Source organism: Symphalangus syndactylus, chromosome 13 (genome assembly GCF_028878055.3).
Source record: "Symphalangus syndactylus isolate Jambi chromosome 13, NHGRI_mSymSyn1-v2.1_pri, whole genome shotgun sequence".
Taxonomy (NCBI): domain Eukaryota; kingdom Metazoa; phylum Chordata; class Mammalia; order Primates; family Hylobatidae; genus Symphalangus; species Symphalangus syndactylus.
Window position 1 is genome coordinate 43,968,925 of NC_072435.2, and position 26,315 is coordinate 43,995,239.

The window sequence follows — 26,315 nt, forward strand, 5'->3', positions numbered from 1 at the left end:
GTGAAACTCTGTCTCTACTAAAAATACAAAAAATTAGCCAGGCATCGTGGCGGGTGCCTGTAGTCCCAGCTACTCGGAGAGGCTGAGGCAGGAGAGTGGCGTGAACCCAGGAGGCGGAGCTTGCAGTGAGCCGAGATTGCTCCACTGCACTCCAGCCTGGGCGACAAAGAGAGACTCCGTCTCAAAAAAAAAAAATTAGCCAGATGTGGTGGCGCATGCCTATAATCCCAGCTACTCGGGAGGCTGAGCCAGGAGAATCGCTTGAACCCAGGAGGCAGAGATTGCAGTGAGCAGAGATGGTGCCGCTGCACACCAGCCTGGGGGACAGAGACTCCGTCCCCTTGCCAGAAAAAAAAAGAAAGAACATAAAAGAAAAAAAGAAAACTGAGGCACAGAGAAAGGACCCCAAACTTGCCCAAGGTCACAGGAGACCTGAGCAGAGCCCAGGTCTTCTCAAGGCACCTGACACGCAGGGCTGGGGGTGTCCCATCCGAAGCTCTGTCTCCCCAACACGGTGGTCCCCTCTAAGTGAGCAGGGGCTAGGGGACCCAGAATAGAGCAGGATTTATTTGTTCAGCAGATGCTTGGCCCCAGCTTCGTGCCTAGGGGGTCTTATAGCTTTGTTTTACAAAGGAGGGAATCTGAGGCTGAGAGAGGGAAGGATGCTTGACCCGAGGCAGGAGAGAACCTGGGCTGGAACTCGGGTCTTGCTTGACCCCAGAGCAGCTCCCTCCTCATTTCTACCAAATTAGGGGGCTCTCTGGGACTAAGAGAGCAGGGACAGAGATCTCTCTCTCTCTGTCTCTGAGTCTCTCTCGGCCTTCATCTCTCAGTTTCCTTCTGTCTGTCTGTCTCTCTCTGCATCTTTCTTTTTTTTGAAACGGAGTCGTTCTGTCGCCCAGGCTGGAGTGCAATGGCATGATCTCAGCTCACTGCAACCTCCACATCCCAGTTTCAAGCAATTCTTCTGCCTCAGCCTCCTGAGTAGCTGGGATTACAGGCATGTGCCAGCACACCAGGCTAATTTTTGTATTTTTAGTAGAGACAGTTTCACCATGTTGGCCAGGCTGGTCTCATACTCCTGACCTCAAGTGATCCTCCTGCCTTGGCCTCCCAAAGTGCTGGGATTACAGACGTGAGCCACTGAGCCTGGCCACTCTCCACATATTTCTAGCAGTTATGAGGTGCACATGACGGGGGCCGGTGCGGGGGAGGTGATCTGGCCCCAGTGATTTTGGGCCCTCCCCACAGCCTCGCTCCCCCAACCTGGCCTTGTCCTCTGACCACCGGGAGAGCAGCCTGTTCCTTCCCCACCCACAGAGAGCCTGTAATCAGCTCCCCCAGGCTGCAGCCAAGGCCAACAGCTGGGGCTGGGAGTGAGGGGGCTCTGTCCGAGGGCTCCAGCCAAGCCCCACCCAGTGGTCCTCCTCCACTAGCCTGCCCTGGGGCCCCCACAGTGGCTCCCTGACAGGTCTCTGGCCCACAGCTCTAACCGCATCCCTCCCAGCTCACACACCCTCTGAGGCTCCCCATCGCCCCAAGTCCAGCACAAACCATCTTTTCCACTGAATTCCTTTATTGAGTCAACAAACATTCCCAGAGCCCCCTCTGTGTGGAGGCCTCGGCCCAGCCCCCAAGGAACCCTGAGGTCAGGGGAGACAGCTGGACACAGACACTTCCCCAGCCCCAGGGTCACAGTGGGGCTAGAGGGAAGGACAGGGCTGCAATAGTGGTGGGGGCATATGAGGGAAGGCTGCAAGGATGTGGTAGCTGGAGTTTTGAGAGATGGATAAGAGCTTTCCAAGGAGGCAAAAATGGCAGAAAAGCTTTGCAGGTAGGTGAGGAGGAGCAGCAGAAGCTTAACCTGCATGAGAATCCCTCTCACCAGTCAGAAAGTTGACGCTGCACAGCGAACAGGTAAGCTCTGACCATTTTGCAGAGGACAGAACTGAGACCCAGAGAGGGAAAGGAACTTGCCCACTGTCACACTGCGTGGAAGGGGCAAAACCATAGGCTCCAATACTTGGGCTCTTAACCTCCTTACTCTGAGCCTTCTCACGCTTGGCATGCTGTTCCCTCTGCCAGCAATGCCTTTCCTTCCCTTGATTGCGGGAAAAGTTCCTGCCTGGTTTGGTGTCATCCCTTTGTGCCCCTTGTAGGGTGAGGACAGAAGGGGTCCCATTGGACAGGTGGGAAAACTGAAGCCCTAGGACACTCAGGTACCATTAGGGTGGACTGGGACCCCAGCCTCTCCTGCCCCCTTTCAGGATCCCAAAGAGATACACAGGCTCCCCTAAAAGGCAGAGTCCCAGCCACAGCAACTGCTCTTGTCCTTGGCTTCCTCCAGAGAAACAGAGATCGGGGAGTAGAAGTCAGATCATACATTTAAAGCTACATGAGGGCCAGGCGCGGTGGCTCACACCTGTAATCCCAGCACTTTGGGAGGCTGAGACGGGCGGATCACAAGGTCAGGAGATCGAAACCATCCTGGCTAACACGGTGAAACCCCGTCTCTACTAAAAATACAAAAACTTAGCCGGGTGTGGTGGCGGGCACCTGTAGTCCCAGCTACTCGGGAGGCTGAGGCTAGAGAATGGCTTGAACTCGGGAGGCGGAGCTTGCAGTGAGCTGAGATTGCGCCACTGCACTGCAGCCTGGGTGACAGAGCGAGACTCCGTCTCAAAAAAAAAAAAAAAAAAAAAAGCTACATGAATGTCTCCACTGGAAATAAGACAGGAAACTCAAAACTAGGTGCCTGTAATCCCAGCTATTTGGGAGGATGAGGCAGGAGGATCACTGTAGCCCAGGAGTTCAAGACCAGCCTGGGCAACATAGCAAGATCCTGTCTCTTAAAAATAATAATAATAAATTAAAAAAAATAAAAGCCCAGGTGCAGTGGCTCATGCCTATTATTCCAACACTTTGGGAGGCTGAGGCGGGAGGATCACTTGAGGTCAGGAGTTCGAGATCAGCCTGGCCATCATGGTGAAACCTCATCTCTACTAAAAATAAAAAAAATTAGCCGGGTGTGGTGGTGCACACCTGTAATCCCCGCTACTCGGGAGGCTGAGGCAGGAGAATCGCTTGAACCTGGGAAGCAGAGGTTGCACTGAGCCGAGATCACACCACTGCACTCCACCCTGGGTAACAGAGCGAGGGTCTGTCTCAAAAATAAAAATAAAAGTAAAAAAATACAAAGAGAGGGAGAGAAAAGGAAACTTAGGGGGCCAGGGCTTGAGGAGATGGGAAGATGCAAGAGTCTTAAATTTGGTTCCTTGCTTCTTTGGGCCAGGACTCAGAGAGCCCCACTGACACATCTGCCCATCTGTCTTGAACCTTAACAAACTACAAAAGCCACAGGCTATTCTACAAGCCACGGGAGCCCCCCAAATGCAATGTCATGGAGGTGTTCCTGAAGTGGAGGACCCTCATAAGGCCTCTGAGGCCCAGAGAGGGGCAGCTCCCTGCCTAAGGTTACACAGCCAGTCAACAGAGACCTAATCCAGAGGTCTGCAGGCAGGAGCTATAAAAAGGACAGGGAGTGGGGTTTGCCCTCTGGGTGAGCAGTGAAGGCGTGAGTCTCACACCCCTGGCTTCCGCTCCACAGCATGTCCAGCTGGGGGCCCAGGGCGCTGAATGATGGCCGGTCCTGTGGGCTAGGGGCCCAGCACAGCTTCATGAGCTCGTGAACCTGAGGGGTGGGGGACAGATAATGGGGTCGCGCCTGAGCAGTCTGAAGGACACAACTCCCATTCAGTGTATTCGTTTTTGTTTTTTTGAGATGGAGTCTAGCTCTGTTGTCCAGGCTGGAGTGCAATGGCATGATCTCGGCTCACTGCAACCTCCACCTCCCGGGTTCAAGCAATTATCCTGCCTTAGACTCCCGAGTAGCTGGGATTATAGGCACGTGCCACCACACCTGGCTAATTTTGTATTTTTAGTGGAGACGGGGTTTCACCATGTTGGCCAGGTTGGTCTCAAATTCCTGACCTCAGGTGATCCACCTGTCTCGGCCTCCCAAAGTGCTGGGATTATAGGCATGAGCCACCGCACCTGGCCCCATTCAGTTTTAAAATACAAATTAAATTCCATCCCATCTCTGCTCCAAAACCTCCCATGGCTCCCTATGGATCTTATTTATTTATTTATTTGAGATAAAGTTTCACTCTTGTTGCCCAGGCTGGAATGCAGTGGTGCAATCTCGGCTCACTGCAACTTCTGCCTCCTGGGTTCGAGCGATTCTCCTGCCTCAGCCTCCCAAGTAGCTGGGATTACGTGCACATACCACCACACCTGGCTAAGTTTGTATTTTTAGTAGAGACGGGGTTTCACCATGTTGGTCAGGCTGGTCTTGAACTCCTGACCTCATGTAATCCACCCGCCTCGGCCTCCCAAAGTGCTGGGATTACAGGTGTGAGCCACTGCGCCCAGCCCCTATGGATTTTAGAACACCCTTCTCCTTTCGAGACCACCCTGACCAACATGGAGAAACCCCATCTTAACTTATAAAAAAAAAAAATTATCTGGGCGTGATGGCATGAGCCTGTAATCCCAGCTACTCGGGAGTCTAAGGCAGGAGAATTGCTTGAGCCTGGGAGGTGGAAGTTACGGTGAGCCGAAATTGTGCCATTGCACTCCAGCCTGGGCAACAAGAGCGAAACCCTGTCTCAAAAAAAAAAAACCACCTCTCCCTGATGCCCTCCTTCGCTCATCTCCATCCCTCCCTCCCTCATTTATTCCAGGCAGTCACACCTGCCTCCATCGCACTGGTGCTTAAAGGCACCTAGCTCATTACCTCCCCAAGGCCTTTGTCCCTTCCGTGTCCTCCACTGGAAATTTCTTCTCCTGGCTTTACTCATGCATAGGCTCCTCCTCCTTCCAGCATCAGCCCCGTAAGAGGCCCTCTTTGACCACCCCCACCCCACCATTTCCCTCTGTTCATCTCTTTCAAGGCACTTATCACTACCACAATTTTGTTTTGTTTTGTTTTGTTTTGAGACAGAGTGTCACTCTGTTGTCCAGGCTGGAGTGCAGTGGCACAATAATGGCTCACTGCAGCCTTGACCTCCTGGGCTCAAGCAGTCCTCCTGCCTCAGCCTCCCTAGTAGCTGAAACCACAGGTGCATGTCACCACACTGGCTAATGCTTTTATTGTTTGTAGAGACAGGGTCTCACTATGTTGCCCAGGCTGGTCTTGAACTCCTGGGCTCCAGTGATCCTTCTGCCTCAGCCTCCCAAAGTGTTGGGATTATAGGCATGAGCCATTGTGCCCAGCCTAGAATGTTCTTATCAGCTTTTGCTAGTTACTGGGAGGACAGGGTCTTCAGCACCCAACAAGTCCTGGCACATAGTTGGCACTCAATAAATGTTTTTGGCTTGAGCGAATTAATTTATCAATGACCAACTGCATGTCAGACACTTCCACAAAGGTTATGATTATATGATTATAAACCATGACAGGGTGGGATGTGGTGGCTCACGTCTGTAATCCCAGCACTTTGGGAGGCCGAGGCAGGAGGATCACTTGACCCCAGGAGCTCAAGACCAGCCTGGGCAACACAAAGAGAGCCCATCTCTTAAAAAAAATTTTTTTTTTTAATTAGCCAGGCACAGTGGCTCATGCCTGTAAATCCCAGCACGTTGGGAGGCCAAGGCAGGAGGATCGCTTGAGCCCAGGAGTTCAGGACCAGCCTGGGCAACATAGCGAGACCCTGTCTCTTAAAAAAATTATTTTTATTTTATTTATTTATTTTGAGATGGAGTCTCACTCTGTCGCCCAGGCTGGAGTGCAGTGGCATGATCTTGGCTCACTGCAACCTTCCCCTCCCAGGTTCAAGCAATTTTCCTGCCTCAGCCTCCCAAGTAGCTGGGATCACAGACACCCACCGCCACACACAGGTAATTTTTGTATTTTTAGTAGAGACAGGGTGTCACCATGTTGGCCAGGCTAGTTTCGAACTCCTGACCTCAGGTGATCTGACGGCCTCAGCCTTCAAAAGTGCTGGGATTACAGGTGTGAGCCACTGCACCTGGCCAAAATTATTTTTAAATTAGCCAGGCTTGGTGGTATACACCTATAGTCCTAGCACTTCGGGAGGCTGAGGCAGGAGAATCGCTTGAGCCCACGAGTTCAAGACCAGCCTGGGCAATATAGTGAGGCTCCCATCTCTAAAAAATTACTTTTAAATTAGCCAGGCGTGGTGGTGTACACCTGTAGCCCCTGCCACTACAGACGCTGAACTAGGGGGATCACTTGAGCTCAGGAGTTGGAGGCTGCAGTGAGCTATAATTGCGCCCAGCCTGGGCAACAGAGTGAGCCCCCATCTCTAAAAAAAAAAAAAAAAAAAAAAAAAAACCATGAACGTCACCACCATTTATGGAGCATCGACTGTGTGCTCGGCTTTGAGCTGAGCCCTCATAGGCACAAGTGTTCAGGAGTCTGATCTTCCCTCACCCTATAAGGCATTACTATTCTCATTTTGGAAAAGGGTAAACTGAGGCTCTGAAAGTGCTCTGACTTGCCACACAGTGAGAGAGTAGCCAAGTGGGGGCCAGGATCCTCAACAGCCTCACACTCTAGCCTTTATTCTCAGTACAGAGACTCAGGCGCCAGCTGGCTTGCCCGAGACCCCAGCCCAATCTACAGATTGGGAAACTGAGGCTAGCCCTGAGGCGCTCACCTCAGCAGGGCAGGCAGGAGGCGCCGGCAGCCTCTGGCCCTCCTCCAGCAGTTCCAGGAGGCGGCAGAGGGCGGGGACATCCCGCTCACATCCCATCATTCGCAGGAACTCCTGGAGCCAGGGAGGAGCGCAGGTGGTGGGGGAGGGGCCTCCGTGGGTGGAGGGGGAGGGGGCCACCCGTGGTGAGGGGAGGGGCCATCTGTGATGGAGCGGGGAGGGGCTGCCTGCACCGTGAAGGGGTCAGAAAGGTGAGGAAGGGTCCTCCCCACTGGGGCCTATGATGCTGGGACCAGGTGACCCCATGCTAAAGAGGGACGCAGGCGCAGACAGGATAGAGATTGGCCACGAGGGGCGTGGAGGGAGAAGGAGGCTGGGGGCCCAGGGGAGCCGACTCACGGCCGAGGGGCTGCAGCTTTTGTCGCAGTAGGTGAAGAGCTCGTACAGGACGACCCCGAAGCTCCAGACGTCTGACTGGCGAGAGAAGATGTTGTCCGAGAGTGATTCGGGGGCATACCTGGAGAGGGGACAGGGAGGTCTTGAGATGCGAGGGTGGGGAAAGGACAGGAAGAGAGGGTAGCCTTGGAATGGGGAACTGGTCAGGGTAGGTGGGGACTGTGAACAGGTCGGTCCCGTCTCCAGGGTCTTGGTTTCCCTGGCTGTGGGATAGGTGGATTCTCCAGCCCTGGGAGATGCCTGGGAAGAGCTAAGGCTGTGGGGAGGGGGCGGGGCCAGCACAGAGGGGCGGAGATGGGGCGGGGCCGGGGCCGCGGGAGGGGGAGGGGCCAGAACTGGGGAAAGGGCGGAACTAAGATGGGGCCAGCCCTGAGGGGCGGAGCCAGGGTGTTGGAGAGGTGGGGCTCTGAAGCTTGGGCGGGGCGAGAGCTTAGAGAAGGGCGGGGCTAAGGCTGGGGGCCGCTGACAGCCGGGCAGCAGGAGACCGAGGGAGCCATTGCTGTTGAGGGGGCGGGGCTCTGGGGAGTGGGAGGAGCCAAAGCTGCAGCGGAGGAAGGGCGGGGCTAAGGCTGGGGAGCAAAGCAGCGGGAGGGGGCGAGGGCATGGCTGGGGGCGGAGCCAGAGCCGTGGGGAGTAGGGGCGGAGCCTGGGCGCGGGTTCCCCACCAGAAAATGGGGCTCTGGCCCGGCTCGCGGACCACGTAGTAGTCTTTGTCAAGCGGGAGCAGCTTAGCTAGGCCGAAGTCAGCGATCTTGACGTGTGCCTCGCTCTCCACAAGGATGTTTCGAGCGGCCAGGTCGCGGTGCACGCAGCGGCGGGAGCCCAGGTACTCCATGCCCTGCGGGCGGGCGGTGTGAGCGTGCAGAGAGGATCCCAGGATAATCCGGCAGGCACCCCAAGCCTGACCTGGCACCCCAACCCAGACCCCAACTCTAGCCCTACCCCCGAGCCATCCTCCACTGAAGTTCTAATCCTGAGCCCTAAGCCAACCCCACCACCCCCGAGACCTGGACCCCAAACTCCACTCCTCAGCCTTCACCGCGACCTCCAAGCAGACCCCTGCCCAGGCCGAGCCAGCTGAATCCCCACAAGTCCCGGGGCGCCCCCTCGCACCTTGCAGATCTGCGAGGAGTAGAGAAGGAGGCGGCTGGCATCGAGGCGCGCACGGTGCCGCTGCAGGAAGTCGCGCAAGCAGCCGCTGGGCAGGTACTCCATGACTAGCCGCAGGCTCTGGCGGCCTGGAGAAGGCAGGAACTGTCACAGCAGGGCCCAGCCCTGCTCCTCCCCCCATTCTTCCCCCCTTTCATAGCGGGACCTTGTGTCCCTCTCGACCTCGGTTTTGCTGACTGTAATATGGGAACCGCGACAATGACACATTGCTAATATCTCTTGAGTACTTTCTACAACATACATTGATATGTTTATATATCACGGCCAGGCGTAGTGGCTCACGCCTGTAATCCCAGCACTTTGGAAGCCTCACTTGAGGTCAGGAGTTCAAGACCAGCCTGGCCAACATGGTGAAAACCCATCTCCACTAAAAACACAAAAATTAGGCGGGTGTGGTGGCACGCTCCTGTAATCCCAGCTACTCGGGAGGCTGAGGTAGGAGAATCACTTGAACTTGGGAGGCAGAGGTTGCAGTGAGCCGAGATCGAGCCACTGCACTCCAGCCTGAGTGACAGAGCGAGACTCCGTCTCAAAAAAACAAACAACAACAACAACAAAGTAAATATCACAATGACCCATTTTTCAGCTGGAGAAACTGAGGCTCAGAAAAGTTAAGTTTACACAACTGGTAAGGGGTAGAGTCAGGATTCAAACATGTAACCCATGTGAATCTGGATCAATAATCACGTTCCCAGCCTACCTAAAGTGGCCTGGCAGGAGGGTAAGAATGTGCACTTTGAAAAGTACCCATACGTCTTGGTTCACTCATCCGGGAGCTGGCTCACCCGGGCCGTAGCTGACACCACGATACTTGACAATGAAATCACTGTGCAGTGCTTTGAGGATCTGAATCTCCCGCTGAAAGTCCCTCTGCTGGTCTGGGCCACTGTGCTGCAGCTGTTTCACAGCCACCAGGGCACCTGTATTGTCGCCTAGCGGGTCATAGCGGCACAGCTCCACGCTGCCAAAGTTGCCCTGGGGGATAGCGGGACTGATGTCCAGGCACCTGGATGCTGCCCTGCCCTCTCCAACCCACCCTGGCCCTGCCCACCTTACCTTGCCCAGCTGTGAGATGTACTTGAGGTGTCTCTCCTCGAAGATCGTGGGGTCTTGGCAGGCATAGAGCTGGGCACCATTCCACAGCCCATCACGAGGTGCCAGGGCACCAGGTGTGGGGTCTGAGAGGAGCTCATAGTCTGGGGTGGGGGCATGGGCAGTGGTAAGCAGCGCCTCTCATCCTGGGCCCCACTCCTGAGTTGACTTGCTGTGCAACCTCCATCTGCATATTGACCCTCTCTGTGCATTATGGCAGGGCCATTGCAAGCCAAAGGGTACCTTGTGGAGACTGGAAAAAGGTGTCTCCCACTCCATCCCAGGCAAAGGAAGCCTCCTTGTGCAGTGCACACCCTGTGCAACTCCACATGGCTACAAAGATGGAGGACATAATGAGAACTCATTTCCCCAGTTCCACTGCTATGAAATGTGGCCACATGACTGAGCTCAGGCTGATGGACAAGATATGCTGGGTGCCCCTCCAGTCCTGGCCCACGGAAACCTAATATGGGGCCCTCCACAGTCTCTCTTTTATCTGCAGAGGATCCAACGGGGACCCAATGCCTGAGGTAAGTGCAGCCACTAAGTGAGAGGTTCCTGTGGGCCTGGACACCCTCACTGAATGAAGACTAAATATCACACTGGGCATGGTTGTGTGTGCCTGTAATCCCAGCTATTTGGGAGACTAAGGCAGGAGGATTGCTTGAGCCAGTAATTCAAGACCAGCCTGGGGAACACAGCAAAACCCCAACACAGAAAAAAAAAAAAACAAATCCAGCCAGGCGTGGTGGCTCATGCCTGTAATCCCAGCACTGGGAGGCTGAGGTGGATGGATGTCTTTGAGACTGGGAGTTCGAGACTAGCCCAGCCAACATGACAAAACCCTGTCTTTACTAAAAAATACAAAAATTTAGCCATGTTTGGTGGCACACCCTTGTAATCCTAGCTACTTGGGAGTCTGAGGCACGAGAATTGCTTGAACCAGGGAGGCAGAGGTTGCAGTGAGCCATGATCATGCCACTGCACTCCAGCCTAGGTGACAGAAGGAGATAGTGTCTCAAAAATATAAAATAAAATAAAATAAAAATGCATACAGGCATGCATCACCATGCCTGGCTAATTTTGTTTGTTTGTTTGTTTGTAGAGATGGAGCGATCCACCTACCTATAGCTGGAACTATAGGCATGAGCCACTGTGCCCAGCCAAACATTTTTTTAAAAGAATGAAATAGGCCAGGCACAGTGGCTCACGCCTGTAATCCCAGCACTTTAGGAGGTAGAGGCAGGCGGATCACCTGAGGTCAGGAGTTCGAGACCAGCCTGGCCAATATGGTGAAACCCCATATCTGCCAAAAATACAAAAATTAGCTGAGCGTGGTGGCACGTACCTGTAATCCCAGCTAGTCAGGAGGCTGAGGCAGGAGAATCTCTTGAACTAGAGGTTCAAGGAGGCAGAGGTTGCGGTGAGCCGAGACTGTGCCACTGCACTCCAGCCTAGGCAACAGAGCAAGACTCTGTCTCAAAAATAAATAAATAAATAAACAAACAAACAAACAAATAAAATATCATCATGTTGAACCTTGAACTGAGGGGACTGTTCGTTACAGTAGCTGTTGAAGCTCACACTGACTGTCACAGTCACCAACCCCTCCAACCTTGCCAGACACACAGGGCGTGGCTGCTGCAAACCACGCTCCTTCCACTGGGCCCAATATGACATCACAGCCCTTCCCACCCAATCCGGCCCAGTGGGCACCTGAAGAGATGAGGCTATTGAGGTCACGAATGACAGCTCGGAAGGAGGGCCTCTGGACCGGCTCATAGGCCATGCACTGTTGAATCAGCAGGGCCAGCTCTGTCCACTTGGGGGCTGGCAGCTGCTGCCGGTCCTCATAAAATTGGAGTTTCTGAGGGTGAGAGGAGAAGTCGGTAATCCCCAACCCACCAGACCCACCCCAATCTCCCCAGACTGGATGTCAGTCTGCCCTTCTGTCAAAGTGGGGGCTCGGAGACCGATGCCAGGTGAGGGGCTCTGACCTCAGCAGGATCCAGGGCGCTGATGGGCATGGTGATGCCACTAAACACTTCCCAGACCGTGGCGCCGAAGCCCCACTTGTCAGCTTCCAAGCTAAGTGTCTGGGCCTCCCGGAGACACTCGGGGGCCACCCAGGGGATCCTGTCGGTGAGCACTGAGGGAATGGAAGTGGGATCAGGGATCCACTTCCTTGCCCTGCTCAGCCCCTCCCTCCTCCACCTCCAGGAACTTACTCTCCAGGCTTAACACAGTGGGGCTGACCCCAGGGTCACTCAGCTTGATGAAGGGTGGGCTCCCATCAGCCCCCTCCCGTGCCAGGAGCACCTTCCGGGCAGAGACATTGCCGTGGGGCAGGCCTTTGTCCTCCTAAGGGGGCCAGGCATAGGGAAATGCCCGGAGGGTTTGATGAATGAAGAGTCTGTTTGGCAAACTCCTATACATCCTTCAAAACCCACTTGGTACTTCTCAGACATGGTCCAGCATCCTCCCTGACTCCTGGCATCCTGTCTTGCCCCTCTAGTTCACCCCCTACACTGACCTGGCTATGTCCCTCCCCTCCTCAAACACCACCCCATCCTGTGACTCCCCAGTGCCTTTGCCACAAAGTGAAAGCTCCTCAGCCTGGCATTCAAGACCCTTGCTCAAGCTTCCAATGACTTCCCTTCCACACTTGCACCCTGGTCTCCTGCCAACAGAACTGCCTGATAGGCCCCAGGGGATGCAACACACTATCTAGCCTGCAGGCCTTTGCCTAGGCTGTTCCCTCAGCCTGACATTCCTTCCTTCCTTTCTTCTCTTGATGAACTTCTACTCAACCTTCAAGGCCCTATCTCCAATGTTCCTTCTTCTAGGAAGCCTTTCTCCCTGCCCAGCCTCGTCATTCACTACACCCCCTGACATCCAAGAATGACTTGTTCTCTTCTAGTGTTCTCACAACCTCAACCTAAAATGCCCTCCCCTCGAGCCCTTACCAAACTCCTATGCATACTACAGAGCCCACTCCCAATTCCTTTTTCCACCCAGAGAAAACCTTCCCTGGGAATGGAGGGTGGAGCAGGTAGAGGAGCACTCACCAGATAGTTGAGGGCGTAGGCCAGCTGTTTGACCACCTGTAGCTTCCAGCTGGCTGGCACCAGGTGGCCACGTTTTCGTAGATACATGTCTATCGCCCCCAGGTGTACAAATTCCTGCACCATGGTGCCTGGTTGGCAGCAGGGAGAGGCGGGGTTGGGAGACTGAACTGCACTTGTGTTGAGCAGGTTCTGCCAACACCCTGGCTCTCAGGGTCTCTCAAACCCTCTCATCTCTGTCTGTTCCCTCCCCTGCTGCCTCTGTTCATACCGTACTCACACTCTCCTCCCACCTCCATCTCTGAATGATTTGCCTGGAATGCCTGGAAGGTGCTAAGCCCTCTCTGTATCTGTATCTCACTTTTTTTTCTTTCTTTCTTTCTTTTTTTTTTTTTTGGAGACAGAGTCTTACTCTGTTGCCCAGGCTGGAGTGCATTGGTGCGATCTCGGCTTACTGCAACCTCTGCCTTCCAGGTTCAAGCGATTCTCCTGCCTCAGCCTCCTAAGTAGCTGGAACTACAGGTGCATGCCACCACACCCAGCTGATTTTGTATTTTTAGTAGAGACGGAGTCTTGCCATGTTGGCCAGGCTGGTCTTGAACTCCTGATCTGAGGTGATCCACTCGCCTTGGCTTTTCAATTACAGGCATGAGCCACCATGCCCAGCCTCTGTATCTCACTTCTAACCCTTTGCATGTTCTGTGTCCTCTGCCTAGAACACCTCTCTTCCTTTCCTAATCCACACTTGTCCTTATCTTTCCAGGTTAGAATGCATCTCTGTCTACCCACAAGCATTGCCCAACCCCCAGGCTGGCCCAGCAGCCTCTCTGACCATCCACAGTGCCCCTTGCTGCCCTCCTCCCACCTCCTCACACCCTGCCTGTCACATTCTAGGCTCTGTCCCCAGCTCCTGGCCCATCTTGGACTCCCAACCAATGAAACCAAGGCTCAGAAAGGTTAAGTGACCCGTACAAAGCTGCGGAGATTAGAAAGCCAGGTTTGTCTGACTTCAGATCATTCTGGGGCTGGGTATGGGTGGGAACCTGGAGCCACTTTCCAAGGAGTGATTATGGAGAGACATAAATAAAGGGTAATGAACACGGCTCCCATCCAGGGTGGCCCAGTGTGTTGCTGGTGCTGTCATATAGAGGCTCAGAACAGAGGTGGGAAGAACAGTCTGGACTTGGGTGAGGCAGAGGTGGGGTGGGTGGGTGGGTCGGGTGGGTGGGGTGGGTGAGGCAGAGGTGGGGTGGGTGGGTGGGGGGCTCTCACTGTCTCCAGCCATGCACACGCCGTGGAGCAGCACGAGATGCCGGTACGACACTTGGCTCATCAAGCTCGCTGCTTCCAGGAATGACTGGGGAAGGTGGGAAGGGAGAGAAGATGCGTGGGTTTCTTCCACTCCAATAATCCCAAATTTTGTGCTCACAAACCTGCCTTAGGGGAACACCTGGCCACAGGTCACCTTTGGCCCTGGAGTCTGCCATTAGTGCACACAGCACTAGCATGATTTTCTGATACGGGACAGAAGTTCCCACTATCATCTATGTTTTTTGTGGGTTTTTTTTGTTTTTTGGTTTTTGGTTTTTTTTGAGACAGAGTTTCCCTCTGTCACCCAGGCTGGAGTGCAGTGGCACGATCTTGGCTCACTGCAACCTCCGCTTCCCAGGTTCAAGTGATTCTCCTGCCTCAGCCTCCTGAGTAGCTGGGATTACAGGCATGTACCACCATGCCTGGCTAATTTTGTATTTTTAGTAGAGATGGGGTTTCTCCATGTTAGGCTGGTCTCGAACTCCTGACCTCAGATGATCTGCCCGCCTCAGCCTCCCAAAGTGCTGGGATTACAGGCATGAGCCACCGCGCCCGGCCTAAAATTTTTTTGTAAAGACGAGGTCTCGCTATGTTGCCTAGGCTGTTCTTGAACTCCTGGCTTCAAACCATCCTCTTGCCGCAGCCTCCCAAAGTGCTGGGATTACAGGCATGAGCCACCACGCCCAGGTCCCTGTGTGTTTTTAAATTTCTCTGCATCCACAACCCCCTCTCCAGCCAGCCCCGACTCCAAAAGTCTGGTTCCCATCGCTCTCACCTCCATGCAGTTCTTGTGCTTAGCATCCATCACCTTCAGCAGCACCTCTGTCTTTCGGGCCTCCCCATCCACCACCTCATGGCGACAGCCCCGGTAAATCTTGGTGAAGGACCCATGGCCCAGGTTCTCATGCTGAATGGTGAGGGGACAGCAGAAGAGGCCAGTGAGGGGGTTCCTGCAGTATCCCAGCCCAAGCGAGACATAGCTGCTGGCCCCATTTTACAGATGGGAAAACCAAGGTAAGGTAAAATTATAGCATATGCCTGAGGCCACAAATCTGAGTCTCTGGACCCCAGACTGAGGTATCGCCTCATTTCCCAGGGCCTCTTACCCACTCCAGGCTGTCAGCAGGGATCTTGTGAAATGTCATCTGACTCAGCTGGCATTGGGATTGGGGCTGAACCAAGGATGATGTGGGTGGGCTGTGACCTCTCTGCACCACGATCAGGTTGGACTTTTCTATGGGGAGAGGATGAGGGAGAAAAACCAAAAATCAGAGGTGAAAAGTCCCCAAGGGTTAGCTAACTCATGCCTTGGTTTGAGGTACCCTCTAGAAGCCGGCCCTGAGATGAAGACTCCAGGGCACATGGTTTTTTGTTGTTGTTTTTGTTTTGTTGTTGAGACGGAGTCTCACTCTGTCACCCAGGCTGGGGGGGCAGTGGCGCGATCTCAGCTCACTGCAAACTCCACCTCCCAGGTTCAAGCGATTCTCCTGCCTCAGCCTCCCGGATAGCTGGGACTACAGGTGTGTGCCACCATGCCCGGCTAATTTTTTTTTTTTTTTTTTTTTTTTGAGACAGAGTCTCGCTCTGTCACCCAGGCTGGAGTGCAGCGGTGCGATCTCGGCTCACTGCAACCTCTGCCTCCCGGATTCAAGTGATTCTCCTGCCTCAGCCTCCTGAGTAGCTGGGACTACAGGAGTGTGCCAGCATACCTGGCTAATTTTTGTATTTTTAGTAGAGATGGAGTTTCACCATGTTGGCCACGCTGGTCTCGAACTCCTGACCTCAAGTGATCCATCTGCCTCAGCCTCCCAAAGTGCTGGTATTACAGACGTGAGCCACTGTGCCTGGCTGGCACATGGTTTATTTGAAAGGAGATCCAGAAAGCCCCCATAGGGATTTGGGATGAGCAACAAGGAAGGAAGGAGCCCTGCAGGCGGCTTTAATGAGCCAAGTGGCGCTGTGGACAACCAGGGATCGGTTCTACTAGGGATTCTGGGAGACTCAGAAGAACTCACATCTCAGAATTGTCCCATCAGAGGGGTTTGTCCAGGAGTGAAATTCACCCAGAGGAAGAGCTGAGAGCTGGAGAGAGACTAGGTGCAGATGACATGGCTCACATCTAGCTGTGCCTAGATCAAGCCAGACCTAAAGGTTATATATCTCTAACTTCCTGAGCCAACAAATCACCTTTTCTTCCCTAACCCACCTTGACCTGCAGTTTCTGCCACTTGCCACCCACACAGGAGCTGTCACAGACATAGAAAGCCAGGGTCCCAGATCAGCCACTCATTTCAGGGGAGGAAGGGGCTCACCTTTGGGTCTGGGGATACAGCAGGAGGTGAGGGTCGCTGCCACCCCATCTACGTGCAGCCCCCCATCCCAGCAGGTTGCCAGGAGCTCTCGAAGACTGCTGTGGGGTCGGCTGAGGCCAACCAGAAGGAAGGTTCCTGTGGGGCTGCGCCGGATGAGGCAGCCCTTATAATCAGGACCAAGGGGGGTCTGCAAAGAAGAGTGGCCCCTGAGTGGGAATGAGCGACACTCTCCCTCTCAGTCCTTCTTCCTTTTTTTTCTCTTTTTTTGGAGACGGAGTCTGGCTGTGTCACCCAGGCTGGAGTGCAATGGCATGATCTTGGCTCACTGCAACCTCCGCCTCCCGGGTTCAAGCGATTCTCCTGCCTCAGCCTCCCAAGTATCTGGGATACAGGTGCCCACCACCATGCCCAGCTAAGTTTTATATTTTTAGTAGAGACAGGGTTTCACCATTTTGGCCAGGATGGCTTCGATCTCTTGATCTCATGATCTGCCCACCTCGGCCTCCCAAAGTGCTGGGATTACAGGCGTGAGCCACCGCACCCGGCCTTTTTTTTTTTTTTTTTTTTTTTTGAGACAGAGTCTCGCTCTGTTGCCCCAGGCTGGAGTGCAATGGCGCGATCTTTGTTCATTGTAATCTCTATCTCCCAGGTTCCAGCGATTCTCCTGCCTCAGCCTCCCGAGTAGCTGGGATTACAGGCTTGCGCCACTACACCCAGCTAATATTTGTATTTTTAGTAGAGACGGGGTTTCACTATGTGGGCCAGGCTGGTCTCGAACTCCTGACCTCAAGTGATCTGCCCGCCTTGGCCTCCCGAAGGCTGGGATTACAGGCGTGAGCCGCCGTGCCCAGCCTCAGTCCTTCCTCCTAAAGCACCATGAACTCATTCCAGTCTCTAGACCTTTGAATATGCTGTTCTGTTCACTGGGGGTGTCTTTTCCCTCCTATTCTTCAGGAACCAAATGCTGACTGATCTTTTAAATCTCAACTCAAATGTCACCTCCTCCAGGAAGCCCTCCACTACCCACCCTAGCAGTAGACCGACCTGGACACAGACAGTGAGGAGGAAGCTGTCAAAATCCTGGGGGCTGCGGCGGAGAACATAGGAACCAGGACGTGAGCCCCCAGTCTTAAGCTTGTTGATGGCAAAGTCCAGACTGTGGGGGAAGGTGAGAGGGAATGGGGAGGAGTCAGAGACAGAAGAAGACAGAGAGACCTGGGCTCAAATTCAGGTACCTCTGTAGCCCTGGGATCCTTGCCAGGTGACACCCTCCCCCCATTTATAAAATCAGCCATGGGCCGGGTGCGGTGGCTCACGCCGGTAATCCCAGCACTTTGGGAGGCCGAGGCAGGTGGATCACGAGGTCAGGAGATCAACACCATCCTGACTAACATGGTGAAACCCCGTCTCTACTGAAAATCCAAAAAATCAGGCCAGGCGCGGTGGCTCACGCCTGTAATCCCAGCAGTTTGGGAGGCCGAGGCGGGCGGATCACGAGGTCAGGAGATCGAGACCATCCTGGCTAACATGGTGAAACCCCGTCTCTACTAAAAATACAAAAAAAATTAGCCGGGCGAGGTGGCGGGTGCCTGTAGTCCCAGCTACTCGGGAGGCTGAGGCAGGAGAATGGCATGAACCCCGCGGGGCGGAGCCTGCAGTGAGCCAAGATTGCGCCACTGCACTCCAGCCTGGGCTACAGCAAGACTCCGTCTCAAAAAAAAAAAAAAAAATCAGCCATAAGTCTTGGCCTGTTCCTGGGAGATTGTTTGTTTGTTTGTTTGTTTGTTTTAATAGAGACAGGGTCTTGCTTGGTTGCCCAGGCTGGAGTGCAATCTCAGCTCACTGCAGCCTCCAACTCTTGGGCTCAAGTGATCCTCCCGCCTCAGCCTCCGGAGTCGCTGGGACTACAGGTCAACCACCAAACCCAGCTATTTTTTTTTTTCTTTTTTTGTAGAGATGGGGCCTCTCTTCTTGCCTAGACTGGTCTCCAACTCCTGAGTTCAAACAATCCTCCTGCCTTGGCCCCTCAAAGCGCTGGGATTGCAGGTGTGCACCACTATGCCTGGCCCTTCCTGGGAGATTAAACAAGAGGCTGTAGGTGAAGGTGGGCGACTTGTCCATCTCCAGGAAATGGCCCTGGGGTCAGAGAGAGAGAGAGAGTAGCGGTCGCCCTGTGCAGCAGAAGGAATACTTCAGCTTCACTGAGCGCTGACTGTGCGGCAGGTGTGGTTTGAAAACTAGACCCCTGTCCAGGGCTCCTGGAAGGTGAGGACACTGAGGCATAGAGAAGGGGAGGGGCAGGTCCTTACGTGATGGGGCCATGGCACTGCTCGGCCACTTCCTCCAGCAGCCTCGGCGGTGCCACCTCCTTGCAGAAGAAGTGCTGGGAGTCCGTGGTCAGCCGGAAGTAGCCGTCCACGAGCGCCACGAAAGACAGAGCCTCGGGCAGCCCTGGGAACTCGGCCTCCTGCGAGGGACAAGCATCAGGGCCCAGTGAAACCCGAGGGTGCCGGCCCTGCCCTCGGGGTAAGGCTGGAGGGGAGGGGAATCCTGCACCCACCAAAATCTGGTTGTCTGTCCTGGTAACAGTGACCAGGCGATGCTCCCCGGCCGGGCCAACGCGCGGGGCCTGCTTGATGCTAATGTCCACGATTTCTGGAAAGTCGCAGAAGGGCTGGAGGACCTGGGAAAGAGGGGGAGTACCGAAGTAGGGGCCCTGCTGGACCCCGCCAAACCACGCCCATGAACCCACCCCCAAGCCACACCATCCACTCCCTACCCCTTTCCCACTCAACCCTTCCAAGCCGCGCCCCCTCCTATCAACTCCAACCCTCTCAACACCTCCCCTACCCATCCCCAAACATCTCCCACCCCCTCTGCCAATTCCCGTCTCCCTCTCTCGGCCGGACCCCGCCCCTTGATCCCTGCCCCGCTTCGCAGCCTCCCAGCTCTCAGAGCCGCACTCTTTTAGTCTTGCCTCGTTCCAGCGCCCACCCACCCACTCCTCAGCCCCTCCCATTTTCATTCCCGGGTCGCTCAGCCCAACCCTCTTGCCCCTCCCACTCCCGTAGTCTCCTCCCTTCCTAAGGCCCGCCCCTCATTAAGCCTCGCCCACTTCCCCAACTCTTTCGCTTTGGCTCCGCCCCACACCCCTACCACACTCCGGCCCCTCCCCGAGCCCCGCCCCCACATTGGCCCCGCCCAGCGGGGGGCCGCCCTCACCTCCTGTTCTCCCTGGGTCCAGGCGATGCCGCCGTCACCAGCCACGCGGAGCAGCCCCAGCCCGTCTTGGCCACCAAGGGGCCCAGGGAGGCCCACGTGGAAGGTCTCGGCGGCCCCGGCTGGATCCAGCCGCTCCAGGTCCATGATGTACTTGGCCATGAGCGAGTGCCGGTCTGCCTGGCAGGCGGCCACGCGGCGCAGGGCCCTGCGCACCGTCCTCCGAATACGCCTCCGCGTCACGAAGCTCAGGCCCTGGATCAGGTCGCGCAGGCTTGGGGGTAGGCAGGCCTTGTAGCTGCAAGGGTTGGAGGGGAGGGAGCCGGCCCTCAGCGTCTGGACGGGTCCCCGCGGGGACACACACAAACCCAGGCTTTAGCCCAGGGGCTGGGGTGCGGCCCCAGTTGGGGCACGAGGCACACACAGACTCTCATTCAGGGTCAGGTATGAGGACCGGACCTCAGAGTAGGGGAGGGCCATTGGCGCCCACAGGTCGGACAGGGACCCCACAGGCCTTTTAGCTGGGGGAGGTCAGGTGTCTGTCCAGCTGGAGCCTGGGGGTGGAGAGGGCTGGGTTCATGGGAGGCCCTGGGTCATAGGAACACCCTGGAAGCTTGCAGGAGAACGCCATGGTGGGAGCCCGGCAAAGCCCCGATGGAGCCCACGTTGCTCACTCCTAAGCAGAGGCCATCCCCACAGCCTGGTGGCTCTCACCTGACAGTCTTCAGCAGCTCTCCCGGCCGCTGGGCCTGCTCTCGCGCCATCCGGGCCAGGTCCAGCACGGCCAGGCTGAGACACTCACCCTGCTCCTTGAGACTCAGGCCCACGGGAAGGCGCCCACTCACCAGGTCACTGCGGTGCTGGGGGGCCGCCACAGGGAGCATCAGCTGAGGCCACCCAACTTCAAGCCCTGATGTTAACCTGCAGACCTCCCCAATCCTGGGCTGACCCCCAGCCCTGGACTGCCACAGGGAGGGTCAGACGAGGCCCCACCTGATTGCAAGCCAGCCCTGGTGTTGCCCCTCGGGCCCCCAACCCCCTGGGTCAAACCCCAGGCAGAACCCCACCTGGGCAAAGAGGTGCTCCAGGACTGGCAGGTCAAGGATAGCGCTGGCCAAATCCTTGCGTAGCCCGAAGCGGTGGCACTTCTCCAGCCCAAACCAATTGGGGAAGTAAAAGCTGTGAAGAGAGGAGAGAACCCTGGGATGAAAGTGCAACCTAGCCTCAGTAGGAGTGACAGTATGGTGGGGGTGAGGGACAGATTCCGCAGAGGCCTCACAGAGCCCAGCTTGTACCTTTAACTTGCTGTGTGACCTTGGGCAAGTGACCCACCCTCTCTGGTCTGTTTCCTCATCTGAGAAATGGGTAGTGATCATATCTCCCTGGGGTAGGGGTGTGGGCACCTCGAAATGCAAGGAGATGATAAAATTGTACAATCCCTGGGGGATGGGGGGGCACTTCCTACCGAATCCTGTAGAGCAGGACTTGGGTGCTGGCATCGTCCACGGAGAAGATGTGGCTTGGGGGGAACCAGCAGGACAGGTCCTCCGTGGCCAGAGCAAAGAGGGAGTGGTACACAGGCAGGATGCCTACAGGGGACAGTCCCATCAGCTCCCTCCTGAGTCACCCCATCTGTGCCCTTCAGGAGTGCCAGCATCATACCCAACCATCCAGATTCTTCCATACCTCAAGGGATGACCAGCTGTTCCCTTCATGTGCCGTCATACTTCTCAGTCTGCATAGCCATTCCCTCTGCCTCAGAAGCCCACCCTGCACACCCTTCTCCATTACCAAACTCCTACTCATCCGCCAAAGCCCCAGCTCCAATGCTGACTTCTGCAGGCAACTATTCCAGCTTCTAATCTTGGCCCCACACAGCCCTATCCTTCCCTCTGGCCCGATCCACTAGGGATGCACTCACCGCTGGCCTTGGCAGCCTGCACGCACAGGTCCTCAGCCAAGTGGTCCCCAAAGGAAAAAGATAGGCGCTGGGGGGGCCCGGGGCCCCGAGCGGGCAGCAGCACATGCAGGGCACCAGCCTCCGTGGACAAGAGGCTGCATGAACGCTGAGGGATCAGGGGCGTCTCTTCACTTGGAGGTGCCATGAGTGCAACTTGCCTGGGGCACAAAGAGAAAAAGCCCCTCAGTCCTGGTCAGAGGGGATTGGACTTCTGAGCAGGGAGGGCATGGAAAGGAGTGCTGGAGGCCAGGAGCAGTGGCTCATGCCTGTAATCACAGCATTTTGAGAGGCCGAGGTGGGGGGATCACTTGAGGTCAGGAGTTTGAGACCAGCCTGGCCAGTATGGCGAAACCCTGCCTCTAAAAAGTGCAAAACTTTTTAGAGTGCCTGTAATCCCATCACTTCCGGAGGCCAAGGAGGGAGGATAACTTGAGACCCGGAGTTTGTTTTATGTTTTTTGCTTTTTTGAGACAGAGTCTCGCGCTGTCACCCAGGCTGGAGTGCAGTGGCACAATCTCAGCTCACTGCAACCTCCGCCTCCCAAGTTCAAGAGATTCTCGTGCCTCAGCCACCCCAGTAGCTGGGATTACAGGTGGGCACTACCACGCCCAGCTAATTTTTTTGTATTTTTAGTAGAGGTGGGGTTTCACTGTGTTGTCCAGGCTGGCCTCAAACTCCTGGCCTCAAGTGATCTGCCTGCCTCAGCCTCCCAAAATGCTGGATTACATGTGTGAGCCACCGCACCTGGCCAAGACCAGGAGTTTGAAACCAGACTGGACAATATAATGGGACCTCCTCTCAAAAAGAAAAAAAAAAAGCATTGTAATCCCAGCACTTTGACAGGCCGAGGCAGGTGGATCACTTGAGGCTAGGATTTTGAGACTTCATCTCTAAAAAATTAGCAGGGCATGGTGGCACACCCCCATAGTCCCAGCTACTTGGGAGGCTGAGGCGGGAGGATGCCTTCAGCTCTGCAGGTTGAGGCTGCATTGAGCTATGATCACACCACTGCACTCCAGCCTGGGCGACAGAGCAAGACCTTATCTCTAGAAAAAAAACACAATACAAAACTATGATCCAAAATAATGCCCCGGGGCTGGGGTGGGGCCACATTAATGAGGGTTTTTTTGTTTTTGTTTTTGTTTTTTTTGAGACAGAGTCTAGCTCTGTCGCCCAGGCTGGAGTGCAGTGGCACAATCTCGGCTTACTCTGCATCCTGGGTTCAAGTAACTCTCCTGCCTCAGCCTCCCGAGTAGCTGGGATTACAGGGGCACGCCACCATGCCCGGCTAATTTTTGTATTTTTGGTAGAGACGGGGTTTCACCATGTTGGTGAGGCTGGTCTGGAACTCCTGACCTCGAGTGATCCTCCCGCCTTGGACTCCCAAAGTGCTGGGATTACGGGCGTGAGAAACTGCGCCCCGCCTAATGAGGTTTAAGACAATCAGAGGACTAGGACCCCTAGGACTCAGCTTTCGCAGCTGTGAAATGGGCTGACTCCTCAGCATCCTCATTGAGGTGGTTTGCTGAGCCAAATCCAGGCCTAGTGTCAACTCAATTAATCTGCATTAATTTGTATATTTCTTGATGATGTGCCGGTAAGTGATCAACAAACGCCTGTTAAACCAAACAGGAAGGGCAATTGGCACAGCGGCGTGGTGGTTACTGTGGGAAGGGAAGTCTTGTGGGGGAAAGAACCTTACCAAAGGGACACTTTGATGTCACCGATGCCCAGACCAAGAATGAGCACATTCCTAGTCCCAGGAACCTTGGAGGAGCCCCACCTCTCCTACAGAGAGATGATGCCTAGCTTCGCCCTTTATAGAAATAAAATCACACAGCATGTCCTATCTCTCGTCCTCTCAACATCAGCCAATCAAGTTTGTTTTTTTGTTTGTTTGTTTTGTTTTTTTTTTTTTGAGACAGAGTCTCGCTCTGTCGCCCAGGCTGGAGTGCAGTGGCGCAATCTCGGCTCATTGCAAGCTCCGCCTCCCGGGTTCACGCCATTCTCCTGCCTCAGCCTCTCTGAGTAGCTGGGACTACAGGCGCCCGCCACCACGCCCGGCTAATTTTTTGTATTTTTAGTAGAGACGGGGTTTCACCGTGGTCTCGATCTCCTGACCTCGTGATCCGCCCGCCTCGGCCTCCCAAAGTGCTGGGATTACAAGCGTGAGCCACCGCGCCCGGCCTGTTTTTTTTTTTTTTTTTGAGACGGAGTCTCGCACTGTCACCCAGGCTGGAGTGCAGTCGCACGATCTTGGCTCACTGTAGCCTCTGCCTCCTGGGTTCAAGCGATTCTCATGCCTCAGCTTCCCGAGTGGCTGGGATTACAGGCGCACATCACAGCGCCCAGCTAATTTTTGTATTTTTAGTAGAGACGGAGTTTCACCATGTTAGCCAGGCTGGTCTCAAACTCCTGGCCTCAGGTGATTCGCCCGCCTTGGCCTCCCGAAGTGCTGGGATTACACACATGAGCCACATTGCCCAGCCTTTTTTTTTTTTTTTTTTTTCCCGGGGGGGTGGGGGAGGACAGATTCTCGTTCTGTCTCCCAGGCTGGAGTGCAGTGGCATGATCTCGGCTCACTGCCAACTTCACCTCCCAGGTTCAAGCGATTCTCCTGCCTCAGCCTCCCGAGTAGCTGGAATTACAGGCACCCGCCACCAAGCCTGGCTAATTTTTGTGTTTTTAGTAGAGATAGGGTTTCACCATGTTGACCAGGCTGATCTCGAACTCCTGACCTCCAGTGATCCGCTGGCCTTAGCCTCCCCAAGTGTTGGGATTAAAGGCATGAGCCATTGTGCTCAGCCCCAATCGAGTTTAAAATAAAGCTTCGGTGGCAGTGGCACTCCACTGCAATCCCAGCTACTCAGGGGACTGAGGCAGCAGGATAGCTTGAGGCCAGGGGTTAGAGACCTGCCCGAACAACATAGCAAGACCCCCATCTCCAAAACAACAAAAAAACTTAACAAAATATTATTATTTTGTAATATTGAACAAAAAAAAAGAAAAGTCAGAGGTGATGTTTGGTCCCCGAAAACGCCATGGTTTTTTTTGGTTTTTTAAAAATGTTTGTAGAAAATGGAGGTCTGGCTATGTTGCCCAGGCTGGTCTTGAACTCCTGGCCTCAAGCTCTCCTCCCGCCTCGGCATCCCCTGTTTATAATCCCCAACGTTCTGCATCCTGGCATGGTCGGGCACCCTGTGTCTGGACCGGGAAGGCTTGGAGGGTCGGGGCTGGGAACTCCGCCCCCCAATCCCTCCTCCCCGCCCCCCAATCCCTCCTTCCCGCCCCCAATCCCACCTCCCCACCCCCCAACCCCGCAGCCCCCATCGCGCATGCGCAGTGACTCCTCCAGGTCCGCAAGGTAGGCAACTCCGGGCCTTAGTCAAAGCCGAAGCCCAGAGAAGCGGGCGATCGGAGGATGCGTGTCTGGGCTCACGTCTGTGTCGCAGCTTTCCTCCGAGGCCTGGAAGGCGAGCTCGCCTTTGCCCTGGCAGCACCCTGCCCCAGCCCAGCCATCCCCAGCCACCACCGTCCTCCCCCAGTGTCTGGGCAGAGCCCTGCGGCATCGCCAGCTCTTACCTAACGGGCAGGGACCCTGGGCCTTCGAAGGGAGGGCAGAGCCGGGAGGCAGCGAGAGGAAAGTCCCACTCGGCTCCTTCCTGTGTGGGCCCCTTGGTTTCCTGAGCCACTGTCATTTACTGAAAGTCAGGGCCCTGTGGGAGACGGGGGCGGGGAGGCGGGCAAGGAGGGGCAGAAAGTTCCGGAAGCCTCTGCATCAGGCGCCCCGCTCAGACAGGCTGCTGGAGATCCCTAAGCCAAAGGAACTGATGATAGCACAGAGAAGGGTCTGGGTCACACCAGGGGCTCAGCTGACTCTAGACCCACTTGTTAAGTGGGGCTCTGGCCCGGCCCTTGTTGCCTCAGTTTACCCATCTGTAACATGTGTGAGTTGGGCACCCAGTGGAATTAATTTTGCACCCAGGGAAGGAAACCTGGCTGAATTTGCCCAGGAGGGAAGCAGGGAAGTTGCCCCAGAGGAAGGTCAAGTTCTTCTTTGAGGTATTTCTCCGTTAAGACTCAGGGAGACACTGGGCGCAGTGGCTAACGCCTGTCATCCCAGCACTTTGGGGGGCTGAGGCGGGCGATCACTTGAGGTCAGGAGTTTGAGACCAGCCTAGCCAACATGGCGAAACTCCGTCTCTACTAAAAATACAAAAATTAGCCAGGCGTGGTGGCCCGTAATCGCAGCACTTTGGGAGGCTGAGGCGGGTGGATCACTTGAAGTCAGGAGTTTGAGACCAGCCTGGCCAACGTGATGAAACCCTGTCTCTACTAAAAATAGGAAAATTAGCCAGGCCTGGTGATGCCTGTAATCCCAGCTACTCGGGAGGCTGAGGTGGGAGGATTGCTTGAATCTAGGAGGCGGAGGTTGCAGTGAGACGAGATGGCACCACTGCACTCCAGCCTGGCAACAGAGCGGGACTTTGTTTCAAAAAAAAAAAAAAAGAAAAGACTCAGGGAGAGATAATGACCCACTTCTGCCTGGGGTGCCCTGGCCCCAGCCCTAAAAAACCAGGTGGATCCGGCCTGGCCTCTTGGAACTTGTGACCTGGCGCCGAGACAATGAGGAAATGAAGGAGCCAAATCATTGCAGACAACAAAGAAAGCCAGGGTGTCAGGACAGGCACAGACTGGAACTTGGACCCGAGGCAGGACAGGGAGCTGGCCAGGGAAAGGGCACTCCAGGAGGAGGGCACAGGATGGGCAAAGACCTTAAGAGGGCAGTGATCTTAGCAGCTTGAAGAGCAGTCAGGAGGCCAGGGGCAGGGTGAGATGAGGGGGAAGGGGACTGCAGGGCGGTCAACAGGGGCAAGATCGTGGGGGGACAGGGGGATCAGGGTCTTTGGGAGAAGGGTGGGTTTTGCCCGGAGCGTAATCTGGAGCCATAGGAGTGTTGGAAGTAGGGGCTGTTATAAATGGAAGAGGCAGAAGGCCGGGGCAGCATCCAAATGCAAAGAGACTTGGGCCAGTGTTCTTAGGATAATAGGAT

General features: G+C 55.2%; 1 protein-coding gene across 3 annotated transcripts; it reads right to left on the reverse strand.

Moving 5' to 3' along the window:
* Positions 1 to 1,558: 1,558 nt before the first annotated feature.
* Positions 1,559 to 24,972, reverse strand: JAK3 (Janus kinase 3). 3 transcript variants are annotated; one of them, XM_055239273.2, is made up of 24 exons: positions 24,845 to 24,972; positions 21,224 to 21,420; positions 20,768 to 20,891; positions 20,370 to 20,481; positions 20,017 to 20,162; positions 19,306 to 19,600; positions 18,644 to 18,766; positions 18,393 to 18,550; positions 17,128 to 17,239; positions 16,084 to 16,270; positions 14,878 to 15,005; positions 14,547 to 14,678; positions 13,733 to 13,817; positions 12,464 to 12,591; positions 11,624 to 11,756; positions 11,393 to 11,544; positions 11,112 to 11,262; positions 9,360 to 9,499; positions 9,089 to 9,278; positions 8,247 to 8,371; positions 7,799 to 7,971; positions 7,077 to 7,194; positions 6,681 to 6,791; positions 1,559 to 3,691 (listed from the first exon to the last, which is right to left on the reverse strand). In XM_055239273.2, exons 1-24 carry the CDS (start codon positions 24,958 to 24,960, stop codon positions 3,524 to 3,526), a joined length of 3,504 nt encoding a protein of 1,167 aa, XP_055095248.2. In that variant the 5' UTR covers positions 24,961 to 24,972; the 3' UTR covers positions 1,559 to 3,523. The 3 variants fall into 3 exon arrangements, with proteins under 3 accessions (XP_055095248.2, XP_055095251.2, XP_063472244.1); XM_055239276.2 differs by lacking the exons at positions 11,393 to 11,544; positions 11,624 to 11,756 and having other exon boundaries at positions 24,845 to 24,961; XM_063616174.1 differs by lacking the exons at positions 1,559 to 3,691; positions 6,681 to 6,791; positions 7,077 to 7,194; positions 7,799 to 7,971 and having other exon boundaries at positions 8,246 to 8,371; positions 9,051 to 9,278; positions 24,845 to 24,961.
* Positions 24,973 to 26,315: the final 1,343 nt, after the last annotated feature.

Bases quoted from the DNA above. Each gene is read 5' to 3' on its own strand.
- JAK3 (XM_055239273.2), bottom strand. From the start codon at position 24,960: ATGACAGTGGCTCAGGAAACCAAGGGGCCCACACAGGAAGGAGCCGAG. The intron at 20,163-20,369 runs GTGGGGTTCTGC...GCGGCCCCCCAG, and splicing joins TGGAGCACCTCTTTGCCCAG to CACCGCAGTGACCTGGTGAG. The intron at 19,601-20,016 runs GTGAGAGCCACC...CAACCCTTGCAG, and splicing joins GAGCTGCTGAAGACTGTCAG to CTACAAGGCCTGCCTACCCC.